The 16478-nt window shown below is 45.0% G+C and overlaps 1 protein-coding gene across 5 annotated transcripts in view; it reads left to right on the forward strand.

Moving 5' to 3' along the window:
• The window catches only part of LOC119956978 (far upstream element-binding protein 2-like), a 62883-nt gene extending 59115 nt beyond the window's left edge, over positions 1 to 3768 (forward strand). For 4 of the 5 annotated variants that reach the window (XM_038784551.1, XM_038784552.1, XM_038784554.1 and 1 more), the window contains one exon: positions 563 to 3768. In XM_038784551.1, coding sequence (XP_038640479.1) covers positions 563 to 774 — 212 coding nt within the window. In that variant the 3' untranslated portion in view covers positions 775 to 3768. The remainder of the gene's footprint in view (positions 1 to 562) is intronic. The other variant, XM_038784553.1, reaches the window with a different exon arrangement.
• Positions 3769 to 16478: the final 12710 nt, after the last annotated feature.

The raw sequence follows: 16478 nt of genomic DNA on the forward strand, positions 1-16478 counted from the left end.
ATCAGTCTTTCCCTGCCTTTAACTGGTTTCTTCCGTCCTCCTGATGTGATCCCTTTTGAGCGCCGCACATCCATTATCCACTCATTCAAGAGCCTCACAGATTCCTGATCATGGGAGCAGCCATTTAGCTGCTTCATAACCTATATTTGTCTGTCCTGATATTGATGAGGATGTCCAGTCCTCCCTTTTCCCCACCTACAAAACGTGGAGCCTAGGTTGACAAAACTATTATGAGTGGGGAACACTGGGTTGGAGGATATTGCTGGTGTCGCGGTTAATGTTCCTCTCCCTTCAGCATCTGTGGAGCGGTGAAGACTGACAAGTTTTGATGAACGGTCATTAGCCTGCAATGTTAACTGTTTTTCTTTTCCACAGATGCTGCCAGACTACTGAGTGTTTCCAGCGTTTTCTATTTTTGTTCTGTAATTATGTATTTTGTGCTTGTTTATAAGGAGAGTGTTATGCAGAAGCTTGCGAGAGGGAAGTTGATGCTTCACCTGGTTGGATTGTGTGAATGGGTTTTGCATTGACAGACACTGAATGTCCCCTATCTGCTCCACAGCTCAAAACGCGCAGGGGGCAGCGGCGGCGGCAGCAGCAGCAGCACCACAGCCAGGAGCCCAGCCAGATTACAGTGCAGCCTGGGCTGAGTACTACAGACAGCAGGCAGCTTACTACGGGCAGCCTGGGGCACCTCAGCCTGCCCCCCAGCAGCCACCTGCACAACAAGGGCAACCGGTACGTCCGCACCCCCCTCCTTCCTACAGGTTTTAACTCCTTCCTCTCCTAACGGCAGGGGTGCCTGCTGGACACGGCTCTGCCTCCACCCAACCATCGTGATGCTCTGGCTAAAAACAACTAAACCTGGCCTGCAATAAGCACACACTCTCACTTTCTCTCTCTCTTTCTACCTAAATGGTTTAATATTCAATGGAACCAACATGTGAGATGGTTCTATCTTTTATGATTAATCAGTGGAAACGTTAATGGTATAAGTTGTTGATGTGACGTTTCCCCAATACTTTTATTCCTGGTAACTGCCCAGTAACTTTTTCTAGGGGCAGGTTAAGCCTCATGAACTGAAACCTGCCTCTGTTTCTTGTGCACTAAATGTGTGTGTGTCTCTTTCTCCTCTTTCTATCCCCTGACTTGCCTGTGCCCTCTCTCTTTCTCTCTCTCTGTCCCCTCCCCCCTCTCACGTGCTCTCTCTCCCCCCTCTCCTGCCTCTCTGCTCTCTTCCCTCACTGTCTCATGCTCTTTCTCTCTCCCCACCCCTGTCTCTCATGCTGTCTCCTGTCTACCCCTCTTTCTTTCTCTCTCTCTCTCTTTCTCTCTCTCTCTTTCTCTCTCTCTCGTTCGTTCTCTCTCTCTCTCTCTCTCTCTCTCTCTCTCTCTCTCTCTCTCTCGGTATGGATCAGCATACCCAGTTTTAACAATTGCTGCCCAATTGTGCTGGATCATATAGAAGTGAACTCGTGGGATGCCTGCCATGTACTTTGATCACCTCCGATGGGATTACAATACGCTACCAGAAGGGTGCGTATCAACAACAGGTGAAATGCAAGGTCACAAAGATCCTATAACAATGACCAAAGTTTTACGACACATGAACTGGCTCTCGTGAGAGAAGATTGAAACTTTGCAGTAAATTCTTGAACACAATTTTCTATCCCTGCTCCTCGTGAAGGTCAATGACGCAGAAGACTAAGACTGTCACACGAGTCTTTTGGTGATCAGATGTGTACTTCCTTCGATGTTAAAGCAGACCCATTGAAGATTTTCATTAACGGGCGTTGGAGGATACAACGCATAAGTGACTCTGGAAACAAATCTTTCTCTCGTCTTCATCTTCCCAGTCAAAGTAAAAAATTACTTACTCTGTTTACGTGATGCATTGGAATTAACATTTAAAATGCTTCCCCCATTTAAGTAATTTGGAAAGTAATTCATTTGCAGTCCGAGGCCTCTGAGCTCAGAACCACAGTTAGTTTTCCCAGGAAGTGCGAAGACTCCATTTTAAGCTAAATCACACCGAGCAAAAGGAGGCCATTTGGCCTTCGTGCTGTTCAAGCTCTTTGGGCAACAAGCTATCCAATTGGCTAAAAACTTTCCTCTTTCCCCGTAACCCTGCAGATTTCTCCTTTTTGAGTATTTTATCCACTTTGTTGAAACAGTGACAGCCCCAGGCACATAGCAGTTTTTTCAAAAATAAATAAACCAGTTGCTGATCTGTAGCCTGAAGAAAGATCTCAGCTGGTTATAATTAGCATCAATTAGCTGGAGATTTGTCCGTTTAGAGCAGTGACTTTAGGTTAAACCTAAATGTTCAAGGTTAGGACTGTGTCCTGACCACCTCCTACATGAGTGATGCTGCAAAGTGAGCTTGTGTTGAGAATTACATAGTCTACAGAACAGAAATAGGCCATCTGGTCCAACTAGTCCACGTTGGAAGTTATGCTCTGCACGAGCTTCCTCTCGCCCTGCTTCATCTCGCCCTTTCAGCAGACCCTTCTATTGCTTCCTCCCTTATGTATTTGTCTAGCTTCCCCTTATATGCATTGCTATTCGCCTTAGTACTCCATGTGGTAGTGAGTTCCACATTCTCACCACTCTGTGTGAGGAAGTGTCTCCTGAATCCCGTATTGCTTCTGTTAGTGGCTGTCTTGTATTTAAGGCCCTCTACTTCTGGTCTCCCCCACAAATGGAAGCATCTTCTGTGCCTACCCTGTCAAACTCTTCCATTATCTTAAAGATATCTATTCAGTCACCCCTCAGCCTTTTTTCTGGCATACAGAGCCTCGATCTGTTTGGTCTTTCATGATAGCTGTAACCTCTTAGCTCTGGCATCATCCTTGTAAATCTTTTGCACTTTCTCCAGTACCTTTGCATCTTTTTTATGATTTGGAGACCAGAATTGTGCACGGTAGTCCACGTGTGATCTAACCATGGTTCTATACAGGTTTCTCATATCTTCTCTGCTCTTCGATTCTATTCCTCTAGAAATGAGCCCTTGTGCTGTTTGCTTTTTTGTGGCCTTATTAACCTGTATCGCTACTTTGTGACTTGTGTATCTGTCCCCCCCCCCCAGATCCCTCTGTTCCTTTACCATATTTAGACTCATTATCCAAGCAGTATGTGGCCACCTTATTCTTCCTACCAAAATGTAATACCTCACACATCGCTATTGAAATTCATTTGCCATAGAAATGCATCTATCTGATGGGACTGGGACGCATACCCTATTGTGTCACCCCACTAATTTCCACATTAAATATTTTCTCTCTCCCCACAGACACAGTGAAGCAAACGGGGGATGATTGCAGTTTCGTCGGGAAGAATATTCCTTTTAACAATGATGCAGACTGATGAAGATTCGTAGGCTTAGGTTCCCTATCACTGTTTAAAGATGTTCATATTGAGCCAGTGTAGGAGATAGAGTAAGCTTAGCTCCATCTTCAAATTCAGTCCATCTATAGGAGAAAAAAAAAATACACAAAAAAACAAATGGAGGGGGAAAAAGTGAAAACTTCAGGGTAATACTTTATTTGTTTTTATTTTAAATATAGATCACTCGGCTTTTAGTTGAAGATAGTTGAACATTCCAGACAATGTACGGTTTTGAAATCAAATCCATTACAGTGAAAATGGCTGCTGGTCTGTTTTTGCATCTTGTTGTCTGTTTAAGGTTTAAAAAAAACAAAATGTAAGCTTGGTTTTTACTTTTTACTGCTCGTTTTACACTTCACAATAAATGATATTAAAACAGTGGCTCTATTACTATGTGCCTCCCTCTGCCGTGGAGCTTCATTCCCTGCCAGTTTTTTGTTGTTGTTTCTAACGCCGTTTCTCTCCAGAAGGTGGTGGCTCTTCCCGAGGGGGGCAGTCAACGGGCAATAGCAGCCGAGCAACAACCTCAAACAGCCTTGCTGTGTTTGTCCTTGGTTCCTGACTGGGGAGAGGAAGAGTAAGGGTCTCAGCCTGGTCCTACCAATGGTGTAAGTGAGTGGAACCCCTCCGCTTGCGGGTTAACCTCTGTGACTCAGTCCTACAACACCGGTCTGTTCCTCACACTCTGTGCCGATCTGGAGAGTTTTGTCTTTTTAGCTTTGAACCCAACCCCAAGAGACGGTGCTCTGGTTCTCTGTGTGAACGAGTGGAGCCTAGTTGCAATCCAGAAAGCTGAGCCTAATTGTAAGTGATGACTCAGCACAGAACACTGAAACCTGGGATATTTTTGATTTATAGCTCGGCATTTCCCACCGAAGCTGAAACCGAGGCCAGACAAAGGTTCGGTGTGGGCCCTATGTCTGCTGTCTCTCCATCCCTCCCGAAAGATCAGCTTCCAGATCACACTAAATGCAATACAACTTCCTGGCCGCTTCTATATTGCACATAGATCCATGTCTGGTTATTGTGGATAATAGTTCCTGACTCATTCGTGGTCAAGCGTGGGGAGAGGTGAGGGATGTAGTGAATAGAAGACGCCATTAGGCTCCTCAAGCTTTCTCTACCAGTCAGTTGCATCCTGGTTGATGTGCATCTCAATTCTTTTATCAACTTGCCTTCGTTCCCATTACCATCTAGAAGGACAAGAGCAGCAGATACCTGGGAACCCCACCACCAGGAGGTTCCCCTCCCAAGTCACTCACCACTCCTACTTGGAAATATATCGGCCGTTCCTTCACTGTCACTGGGTCAAAATCCTGGAGCTCTCTCCCTAACAGCACAATGGGTGTACCTACGCCTCAGACTGCAGCGGTTCAAGAAGGCAGCTCACCACCACCTCTGCAACTGGGGATGGGCACTAAATGCTGGCCTAACCAGCGACGCCCACATCCCGTAAATGAATTTCACAAATCATCACCCTTATGTTTACCAAACAGAATTCTTATCAATCTCTGTTTTGAAATTTTCAATTGATGTCCAGCCTTCATTATTTGGATGCGAGCGTTACTAATGTTTGAAGTGCTTCCTGACATCAATTCTTGAACAGCCTATCTCTAATTTTAAGACCATGTCTCTTTTTTTGGATGAGATTGCAATGCCCCTCGCCCCAGTTTAACCCCTTTGAGACCCGAGATCATTCTAGTAAATCTGCACTGCACCCATTCCAAGGCCAATATACCCAGGACAGGGTGTAAAGAATATTCCTTCGCTGGGTACCCTATACCCTACAGGGTATATGGCCGCAAATTGTAAATCTAAATGGGGTAGCAACCTATTTAAGCTAAACCTGATTTCGTGGTAGTAATTTGATGTTTTCGAGCACGGGCATTTGAAGTTGGTTCTATTTGTTCAGGACTCTAGTCTGTGACATCTGTAGTCTGCAGCCCAAACGCGAAACCTTGCTGTAATTTAATCCTGGTCAGCGGGTGAAGCTGTTTGCGTATGTTAGTTTAGGGAATCAAAGGTTCTCGGGATTGGTGGGATTCAAAACACAATCGGCTATGATCTTATCGAATGGTAGAGCAGGCTTGCGGGCTTGATTGGTATTCAGTTAGATAACGTTTAACCTTAAGTTCATAAGATATAGGTGTAGAATGAGGCCATTCGGCCCATCGAGTCTGCTCCACCATTCTATCATGGTTGATGTATTCCTCATCTACAATGTTATAGACCAAGAGCTGGATTGCAAAATCAGCCAGAGCATCTCCTTCCTTGAACATGTGACCCAGGAGCGGGAGTCGGCAATTTAGCTTCCCAACCCTCAACATCTTCAATGTGATCACGGCTGATCCCTTCCTGGCCTCAACTTCACCATCCTGCCTGTTCTCCATAACCCTTCAATCCATTACCAATTAAAAATCTGTCTAACTCCTCCTTAAATTTACTCACTCTCCCAGCATCCACCGCACTCTGGGGTAGCAAATTCCACAGATTCACAACCCTTTGGGAAAAGTAGTTTCTCCTCAAAACTGTTTTAAATTTACTACCTCTTATTCTAAGATTATGACCTCACGTTTTAGAATGCCCCACTAGAGGAAGCATCTGCTCCACGTCTACTTTTAACATCTTGTATTCCTCTATTTGACCTCTCCTCATTCTTCTGAACTCTAGAGAGTATCGGCCTAAACTGTTCAATCTCTCCTCTTACGACAAACCCCTCATCTCTGGAATCAACCTAGTGAACCTCCTCGGAACTGCCTCTAATGTCACTACATCTTTCCTCAAATACGAGGGCTAAAATTATGCACATTACTCCAGGTGCCGTCTTGCCAATGCGTTGTGTAGTTGCAACAACCCATCCTTACCTTTAAACTCTATTCCTTTTGCTATAAATGCCAACATTCCAGACGCTCTCTTTATTACCTGCTGCACCTGCATGCTAGTTTTCTGTGTCTCATGCACAGGGACACCCAGATCCCTCTGCATCGGAGCTTCCCAAAGTCTCTCCCCATTTAGATAAGACGTTGCCATCCCATTTTCTTGACCAAAATGCATGACTTCCCACTAACCATTTTAAAACTCCCATCTGCCACATTTTGGCCCACTCTCCTAACCTATCTATATCCATTTGTATGGTTCTTATTTCTTCATGACAACTTACTGTCCCACCTATTTTTGTCATCTGCAAATTTGGCTATGGAACCTTCTATTCCATTATCCAAGTCATTTATGTAGATTGTAAATAGTTGGGGCCCAAGGACCGAACCCTGTGGCACCTCACTAGTTACATCTTGCCATCCAGAAAAAGTCCCATTTATCCTGTTTCTGTCTCCTGCCCATCAGCCAGCCTTCTATCCAGGCTAATCAGTTACCCCTAATCCCATGTGATCTAACCTTGTGAATCAATCTTCTGTGCAGCACCTTAGCAAATGCCTTCCGGAAGTCCAGATATACTCCATCTACAGGATTCCCATTATCCACTTTATTACATCATCAGAGAACTCTAGCACATAAGTCAAATTTGCCCTTCATAAAACCATACTGACTCTGATGGATTGCGCTTTGACTTTCCAAATGTCCTTACTTGCTTTATAACTGATTCTAACAATTTCGTAACAACAGATATTAAACTAACCGGTCTGTAATTTCCCACATTCTACCTCCCTCCCTTTTTGAGTAAGGGTGTTATATGAGCATTTTTCCAATCCACTGGAACCATTCCCATGTCCAGGGAATTTTGGAATATTCTAACCAATGGATTCACTATCTCTGCTGTCACTTCCTTTAACACCCTAGGATGTTGGCCATCTGGCCTGGGGGACTTGTCTGTCCTCAATCCCAATAGTTGTCTTTCCAATCCTCCAACATGTCTGTCCTTTGGAAATTCAAGACTACCCTCATCACAGCTAATTTTTTCAGTCTTATCATCAGCAAATTTTGAAATCGTGCCCTGAACCCCACAGTCTGGGTCTAAAATATATATCCGGAAGAGCAAGTATTCCAGCACTGAGCCCTGCTACAAATCTGCCTGAAAACCCACCATTTAACACGCCTCACTTCTTACTCACCCATTTCTTATCCAAATCCCCATTTATTCCATAAATTAGAATTCTGTGCGCAAGTCTGTGTCAATGCGTCAGATACCTTTTAAAAATCCATTTACCCCACATCAAAAAAACTGCAGCAAGTTGGAGATGATTTTCCCTTAATGAATCCACGCTGCCTTTCCTTAATTATCCTGCACTTGTCTAAGTGACTATTGCTTTGTCCTTGACCATAATTTCCAAAGTTTCGCTACCACTGAAGTCTTTAGTTGCCGGCTTTATCCGTGGAGCCCTTTCTGAACAAAGGTGTAACATTTGTAATTCTCCATTCCTCTGGCACCATAGAATGGTACAAGGATGCCATTCAGCCCGTCTAGTCTACACTGACGCTCTGACAGAGCACCTTACCGAGGCCCGCTCTCCCACATGAAACCTCACCTAACCCTACACGTATATGGACTGTAGAAGGAAACCCATGCACACATGGGGAGAAAAGTGCAGTTACCCAAGGCCGGAATTGAACCCGGGTCCCAGACGCTGTGGGGGAACCACCGTGCTGCCCCTCTGTGACTGAGGAAGATTGTCACTAGTGTCTCTATAATTGCCGTCTCACTTCTCGCATGCCCTTGAGCGCACCATTCAGTCCTCGTACGTTATCTAATTTATGTAAAGCTGGCCTTTATTACACTGCCTCCTTCTCAATTGTACATTCTTCCTCTTGTCACTCTGGCTTGGGCAGCACCTCTTTTGTAAAGACAGGTGCTAAGTCTGTTTAATAACTCCGCTATTTCTCCTGCCTCCACATGCTAGTCTCTTTTTTTTAATCCCCATTAGCTCGGCTCTTTCATCACCGTTCCATCATTTATATGCTTCCAGCAGACTTGGGATTCCCTTTCCATGCTCTCTCTCTCTCTCTTTGCTTTTTTAAATTTGATATCAATTTAAAGTACCCAATTATTTTGGTTTAAATTAAGGGGCAATTTAGCGCAGTGAATCCACCTACCCTGCATATCTTTGGGATGTGGGGATGAGACCCACGCAGACACGGGGAGAATGTGTAAACTCCACACGGACAGTGACCCGGGGCCGGGATCGAACCTGGGTCCTCAGCACTGTGAGGCCGCAGTGCTAACCACTGTGTTGCCCCATCTCTGCTCTTATTATTTTTTCACTTCCCCTCTGTGCTTCTATATTCAGCCAAAATCTCCTTTGTATTTTCTACCTGACATCTGTCATCTTGCACTTCTCCCTTTTCATCTTCTATCTCGTCATCCAGGATGCTGTGGATCTATTTGGCCTATCTTTCAAAATGCTCCCCACCGTTATTTCATCTATTTGGGCCAACTCATTCCCCAGAACCAAGTCCAACGGTATCTGTCCTCTTGTTAGACTTGAAACATAGCTGCAGAAAATAAACACATTCCAAGAACTCTAGCCTCTCTTGTCCCTCTGCATCATTCCTATCCCAGTCTATTTTTGGACAATTGAAGCCCCCATTATAATTAATATTTCTTACGGGTGGCACAGTGGACCACGGTTCGACCCTGGCCCCGGGTCACTGTCCGTGTGCAGTTTGCGCATTCACCTCCTGTCTGCGTGGGTCTCACCTCCCACAACCTAAAAAGATGTGCAGGGTAGGTGGATTGTCGACGCTAAATTGCCCCTTAATTGGAAAAAAATATATATTTCTTGCACCTCTAATTTCTTTGCAAATTTCTCTACATTGCTCCCGCTAGACGATCTATATACCACATCGATCAGTGTTATCACACCTTTTTCATTCCTTACCTCGAGCCAAAGCAGTTCTGTCCCAGACCCCTCTGGAACAAAGATGTGTCGGGATTTTTAAATTACTGCCACTCATACCCCCCACCCCACTTTCTTTCTTTCCTGTCTCTCCTAAACACCTACCCAGGAATATTTAATGCCCAATCCTGCCTTTCTTTGGGCCTCATCGCCTTCCTCGCAATAACATCACAATTTCATGTATCTTCCTGTGCCTGAAGTTTGCCAATATTCACCGCATTCGTGTGCACGTTAACCCTGTTTTAGACTTTTTTTTACATTTCCCCCTTTCACTGACCCCATCTAATGAATTACTATTGTTGATTCTCATTCTATCAAACTCCACAAGTATTCTATTTCATACTATTCTCTGGCACCTGGGAGGCAAGTGTACAACTACAAAAATATCTGCCTGCTCCCCTAACTGTGGAATCCCCAATCACTATACCATTTCCACTCTTTTCCTTCCCCCCCCCCCCCCCCCCCCCCCCCCCCAAGCCACCTGTGGTGACACAAACCTGGTTCTTGTTAACAGTCTGCTGAGGAACCATCTCCCTCACTATAGCCAAAGTGGAGAAGAGGTCAGAGAGGTAGCCTGGGGGTTCCTGCACTAACTGCCTGGTTTCTCTTAGATATGCTAGCACTCACCCATCCCCCCCTCTGCCTGTGTAGTTAGGTGTGGTGTGACCATCTCTCTAAATGTGCTGTACCGTGTAATCCTCAGTCTTGTGGCTGCACCATAGTGACTCCAGCTGCCGCTCGGGTTAAAGAACAGGACAGCACAGGAACAGGCCCTTCGGCCCTCCAAGCCTGTACTGGTCATGCCACTAAAATAAAGAACAAAGAAAAGTGCAGAACAGGGACAGGTTCTGTGACCTGGAGCTCAATTTCCACAGATATAGTCATTTAGGTCAGTTTGATTCTGCAGGATGCACGTTCCACATGGCTAAGCTGCACTGACAGGGGACCACTGGTATCATGGAATAACTCTCTCCTTGAGCTCCTGCTGTTTTATGAGCCTCCCCTGAGGCTGAGGAAGGGGGTATAGAACGGGAGGATCACACCCTTCCATCTTCACCGAGCTCCCTTCTTCACTTCGCACCCCAATGCGGCAGTGAGCAGCATTCCAGTACAGTGCGTCACCCCATTTTGGATTTTGGATCAATTCATTCCTGATGAATATCCCCACTCGGTATTGGCTGTGAAATGTGTTCCCGGGTGGAAGTTTTGCTTCAGTTCCAAGTAAGCTTCCCTATTTCAGAAAGCAGCTGCAACTCTAGCACTTGGCACTTTATTCAGGGAGATTTGTTAAATATGTTGCATTGGTGTTGTACAGAATGCCCTCTCCTTGTGTTGGCATGCCGCAGTCTCAATGCACTGGCATGTAGAGGTGGAGTCAATGCAGTGGGTGAATTATCTTTTCCCTCTCCTGTCATCTTCCAATTTGATCAATCTAAATACTTACCAGAAAATTGGCAACACTTATTTGTCCAGACAATATCGGAACATGCGTGCTCAGTGAAGGGCCATGTGCTAAACACAAGTTACCTGCTTTTCTACACAGCCTGTGGTGCAAAGGACAGTGCATACTCTCAAGGTTAGTCATCGTAGCCTGAGAGCCCATGGCTCCACGACCCACTCACACCCAGAGCAGATTAGATTGAGACCAAATACCACCTTTAACAGGCCAACCCTGTATATAGACTGGGTTCTGGCTGCTGAATATATCTGCGACAGCCCAGCTCTGGGAGATTTTGCCTAATTGTATTGATCGCCAGTGTATGCTGTCACACAAACCATCTCCATTTTCCAGTGCATTCTTCGAGCTGTACAATTGTTGGATTGTTATTCCAGCGTGCACACATTTCACGTTCATGAACCTGATTTCCTGTTGTCAGTTTTTGTACCAACTTTAATGTTATATAAAATTCTGCCAATTGTTTCCCATTCAATTTTGCTGTGTCAACAATCGTGTAGTTTTATTCTCTGACCATTAGTTGGTGCTCTGGAGTAAGTTTCGGAAACCCATCTCTGTGGACTGGAGTAATTGTGTTTCGAGTCAGTTTTACAGCACAGAAAGAGACCGTACGGCCCATCGTGTCTACGTTGGCCATCAAGCATAGAACATAGAACAGTACAGCACAGAACAAGCCCTTCGGCCCTCGATGTGCCGAGCAATGATCACCCTACTCAAACCCACGTATCCACCCTATACCCGTAACCCAACAACCCCCCCCTTAATCTTATTTTTTAGGACACTACGGGCAATTTAGCATGGCCAATCCACCTAACCCGCACATCTTTGGACTGTGGGAGGAAACCGGAGCACCTCATCTATTTCAGTACCATTTTCCAACACTTGGTCTGTAGCCCTGTCTGCTGTAGCATTTCAATGGCTCATCTAAATGCTTCTGAAATGATATGAGGGTTCCTGTCTCTACCACCCATTCAGGCTGTGAGTTCCAGATTCCCAGGTTTCCCTCCAATCCTCCATCTAAATCTGCCTCTTGCATTAGATCTATGCCAACCCCCCGACCCCCCGAATTATTGACCCCTCAACTAAGGGGAAAGGTTTGTTCCTGTCGCCTATCACAGAACTCTAGCTGTGGCCCAATTAGTGTTTTATACAGCTTCATCATAACCCCTCTGCTCTTATATTCTGTGCCTCGGCTGATATAGGCAAGTATCTCAAATGCCTTTTCTACCTGTCCTGCTGCCTTCCAGCATATTTGGACATGCACTCCAAGGGGACCTGGTTCTCTGTGCCTTCTGTTTGTTGTGTATTCCCTTGCCTTGTGCATTGCCTCACACTTTTCAAGGTCAAATTCAATTTGCCAGTGTTCTCCCCTCCCATCTGACCATAACAAGAACTAGGAGCAGGAGTAGGCCATCTGGCCCCTCGAGCCTGCTCCTCCATTCAATGAGATCATGGCTGATCTTTTTTGGACTCAGCTCCACTTTCCGGCTTGAACACCATAACCCTTAATCCATTTATTCAAACCCAGCCGGTCTATATCGCCCTGTAATCGAAGACTTTCCTCCTCGCTATTTACCACATCATTTTTTGTGTTATCTGCGAATTTACTAATCATACCCTCACATTCTCATCTAGATCATTAATGTACATTACAAACAGCAAGGGACCCAGCACCGATCCTTGCGGAACACCACTGGACACAAGCTTCCAGTCGCTAAATCAACCTTCAACCTGCCACTATGCCAATTTTGGGTCCAATTTGCCAAACTAACCTGGATCCAATGGGCTCTTACCTTGACTCATCTCCCTTTCCAAAGTCTTACCAAAGGCCATGTGGACTACATCAACTGGACTACCCTCACTTACACCTAGTCATCTCCTAATAAAGTTCAAACAAATTTGTGAGACACGATCTCCCTTTGACAAAGCTATGCTGACTATCTTTGATTAATCCTTGCCTCTCCAAATGGAGATTTAATGCTGTCCCTCAGAATCTTTTCCAATAATTTCGCTACCACAGAGATTGGACTCACTGGGTTGTAATTACCAGGTTTTTCCATATTTCGCTTCTTGAATAATGAGACAACATTAGCTGTCCTCCAGTCCTCAGGCACCTCTTCTGTGGCCCCAGAGAATTTGAGACCCTGCAACCTTCTCCCTTCCCTCTCACACAGCCTGGAATAAAGATCATCTTTTAAGCCCACTAAAACCGTAATAAACTTCTGAAGCACCTTGACATTTTCCTTGGTCTGCCAGTGTTTTCTCATGCCCCCCCCCCCCCCCCACTTTGCTCTCATAATTTATCTAAGTACCCCCCCCCCCCCCCACACATGCCTTTCCCAACCTCGCGATGACCAAGTCTTTCAACAAAATATTTTTGAAGCAGAGTCATCAAGGGAGTCGAGACAATTTGTACATAACAACATCTCATAAGCCGCAGTGGGTAAATGGCCAGGTTTCAGTCCTGATTGAGGACACTGCACGGTGGGGCTTCGATTTTAAGTCTCATTTGAAAGGCCGCACCTTTCGTATCTCAGCACTCCTTCAGTGCGCAGATTGCAAGCTCAAGTCTCTGGAATGAGGTTGAAATGCAACCTTTCAGTCTCGAGCCAGCACTGCTCTCCAGGGAGCCAGAGTGGCTCAGTTATCATACTGCTGTCTCGGAGTTAGGACGGCTCAAGTGCAGGACTTGTTGGCCACAGGAGCTCGCACAGCTCACAGCAGATTGTGAATTAGCCAGCAAGATCCTTCCAGTGCTCCATCCATTCCCCATGGAGGAGAGGAATGTGAAGATTCTCTCACATGCGCACACAATAAGTATGCCTGTGAGAAATTTGAATCTTAACTGCAGATTCGCTAGTGAAATTAAATTCTGACGAAAATCTTTTAGAACATTTTATTGAGTCTCTGATTTGGTTTAAGAAAAATCACCTTTTAAAAATCAATAATCCCTCCGCCACTACCTTAAACCTGACCAGCTTTATTTCAAATTTGAGTCTTGGAAAACAGACTGAGATTTGGTGGTGTGCGGTAACATTGACACTCGCCACTTATGGGAGCTGAGATCTAACTTGATTATGGCTCTTGTTACGGTTCCTCATTGTTCTTCCCCTCGCCTCCTTCGTGCCTGGGGCAAGTTGGTCCAGTCGGCTGGTTATCCTCTTACGCACACCAGACCTGGCCAGAGCCTCCAAGCTGTCTTCAATCCTCCACCACCTTTATTCATTCCTGAGCTGTTGATGTATTTATTGCCCATCCCTAATCATCCTTGTACTGAGCGTCTCGCTCGGGCATTTTAGAGGGCATTTAAGAGTCAGCCACATTGCTGTGGGTCTGGAGTCACATGTAGGCCAGACCGAGTAAGGACGGCAGATTTCCTTCCCTAAAGAACATTAGTGAACCAGATGGGTTTTTACGACAATCGACAATGGTCATCATTAGACCTTTAATTCCAGATTTTATTGAATTCAAATTTCACCAGCAGTCGTGGTGGGTTTTGAGCATTGCTCTGGCTTGCTGGCTTAGCCAACGCTGCACATGCTGCTTGCAATCTCTCACAGAATGCCAGGAGGCCATTAACCCAAATAGACTGCAACGACCCTTTGAAAGGGCACTCTACCCATGTCCACACTCCTGCCCTATCCCCATAACTAACCACCGTGCTGCCGTCATGTATGCTATATTCCACAACCTGAAGTGTGCTGGATACATCAGTTAAAAGGACTGCCCAACATATTTTACATATATAACCAACAGGCTGCAATGCGTTGCAAACAGCACTATATACATTAGTAGTGAGATATACAGAATAACACACCATTGCATTATGACAGTGGTTAACATACATGCTCCACCAGGGATTTACCTTGCGTTAACACAGGATCACACACACAGCACTGTGTTGCACACTGGATCACACACATACCACAGTGTGTTATACACTGGATTACTCAGACAGGACTGTTACATACTGGATTACACACAGCATTGCGTTATATACTGGCTCACACAGACAGGAGTGTTATACACTGGCCCACAGACAGGAGTGTACTCACTGGATCACACATATGTTTGTATTATACACCAGATCATATACAGACAGGAGTGTGTTGCACTGAATTATCCAGACAAGTGTGCGATATACTGGCATACACACACACAGGTGTGTTTTATAGACTGGATTACACACAAACATCAGTGTGTTACACATTCGATTATACAAAAAGCAGTGTTACACTGGTTTGCAAGACAGGTGTGTCCTATACACAGGATTACACAGAAAGGAGTGTGTTATACACTGGATTACACAGACAAGTGTGTTACACACTGGATTATCCAGACAGCAGTGTGTTACACACTGGATTCCACACAGAAAAGTGTTATACACTGGATTGCACAGACAGCAGTGTGTTATACTCTGGATTGCACACAGACAACAGTGTGTTATACTCTGGATTGCACACAGACAACAGTGTGTTATACTCTGGATTGCACACAGACAGCAGTGTGTTATACTCTGGATTGCACACAGACAACAGTGTGTTATACACTGGATTGCACACAGACAGCAGTGTGTTATACTCTGGATTGCACACAGACAACAGTGTGTTACACGCTGGATTGCACAGACAGCTGTGTGTTATACGCTGGATTACACACAGACAACAGTGTGTTACACGCTGGATTGCACAGACAGCTGTGTGTTATACGCTGGATTACACACAGACAGCAGTGTGTTATACACTGGATTACACAGACGGCAGTGTGTTATACACTGGATTACACACAGACAGCAGTGTGTTATACACTGGATGACACAGACAGCAGTGTGTTATATACTGGATTACACAGTCTGTTACACGCTGTATGACATACAACTGTGTTACACACTGGATTATCCAGACAGCAGTGTGTTACACACTGGATTAGACAGAAAACAGTGTGTTACACACTGGATTATCCAGACAGCAGTTTGTTATACACTGGATTGAATAGTCTGTGTTACACACTGGATGACATACACAGCAGTGTGTTATATACTGGATTACACAGTCTGTTACACACTGTATGACATACAACTGTGTTACACACTGGAATACACAGTCTGTGTTACACACTGGATGACATACACAGCAGTGTGTTACACACTGGAATACACAGTCTGTGTTACACACTGGATTATACAGTCTGTGTTACACACTGGAATACACAGTCTGTGTTACACACTGGAATACACAGTCTGTGTTACACACTGGAATACACAGTCTGTGTTACACACTGGATTATACAGTCTGTGTTACACACTGGATTATACAGTCTGTGTTACACACTGGAATACACAGTCTGTGTTACACACTGAATTATACAGTCTGTGTTACACACTGGAATACACAGTCTGTTACACACTGGAATACACAGTCTGTGTTACACACTGGAATACACAGTCTGTAACATACTGGATGACACACAGCAGTGTGTTTGTATACTGGATTACACAGTCTGTTACATACTGGATGACACACACAGCAGTGTGTTTGTATACTGGATTACACGGTCTGTTACACACTGGATGACACACACAGCAGTGTGTTATATAGACGTATATGTTACACTGTGGATCAGAGCCCATACCTTTGAAGCTTCTTCCTGTCAACTGCTGGCCACAATGTACCCAGTTTAAAATCTGCTTTTGCTGGATTGAGTCATTATCTGATGTATTGGATACCTGGTCCTGGATCTGAGTCCTGCTCTGGAGCTGACACCCTGTGTAAGGAGCTTTGGACTGC

The sequence above is a fragment of the Scyliorhinus canicula genome, chromosome 25 (assembly GCF_902713615.1).
Source record: "Scyliorhinus canicula chromosome 25, sScyCan1.1, whole genome shotgun sequence".
In the NCBI taxonomy this organism is placed as follows: domain Eukaryota; kingdom Metazoa; phylum Chordata; class Chondrichthyes; order Carcharhiniformes; family Scyliorhinidae; genus Scyliorhinus; species Scyliorhinus canicula.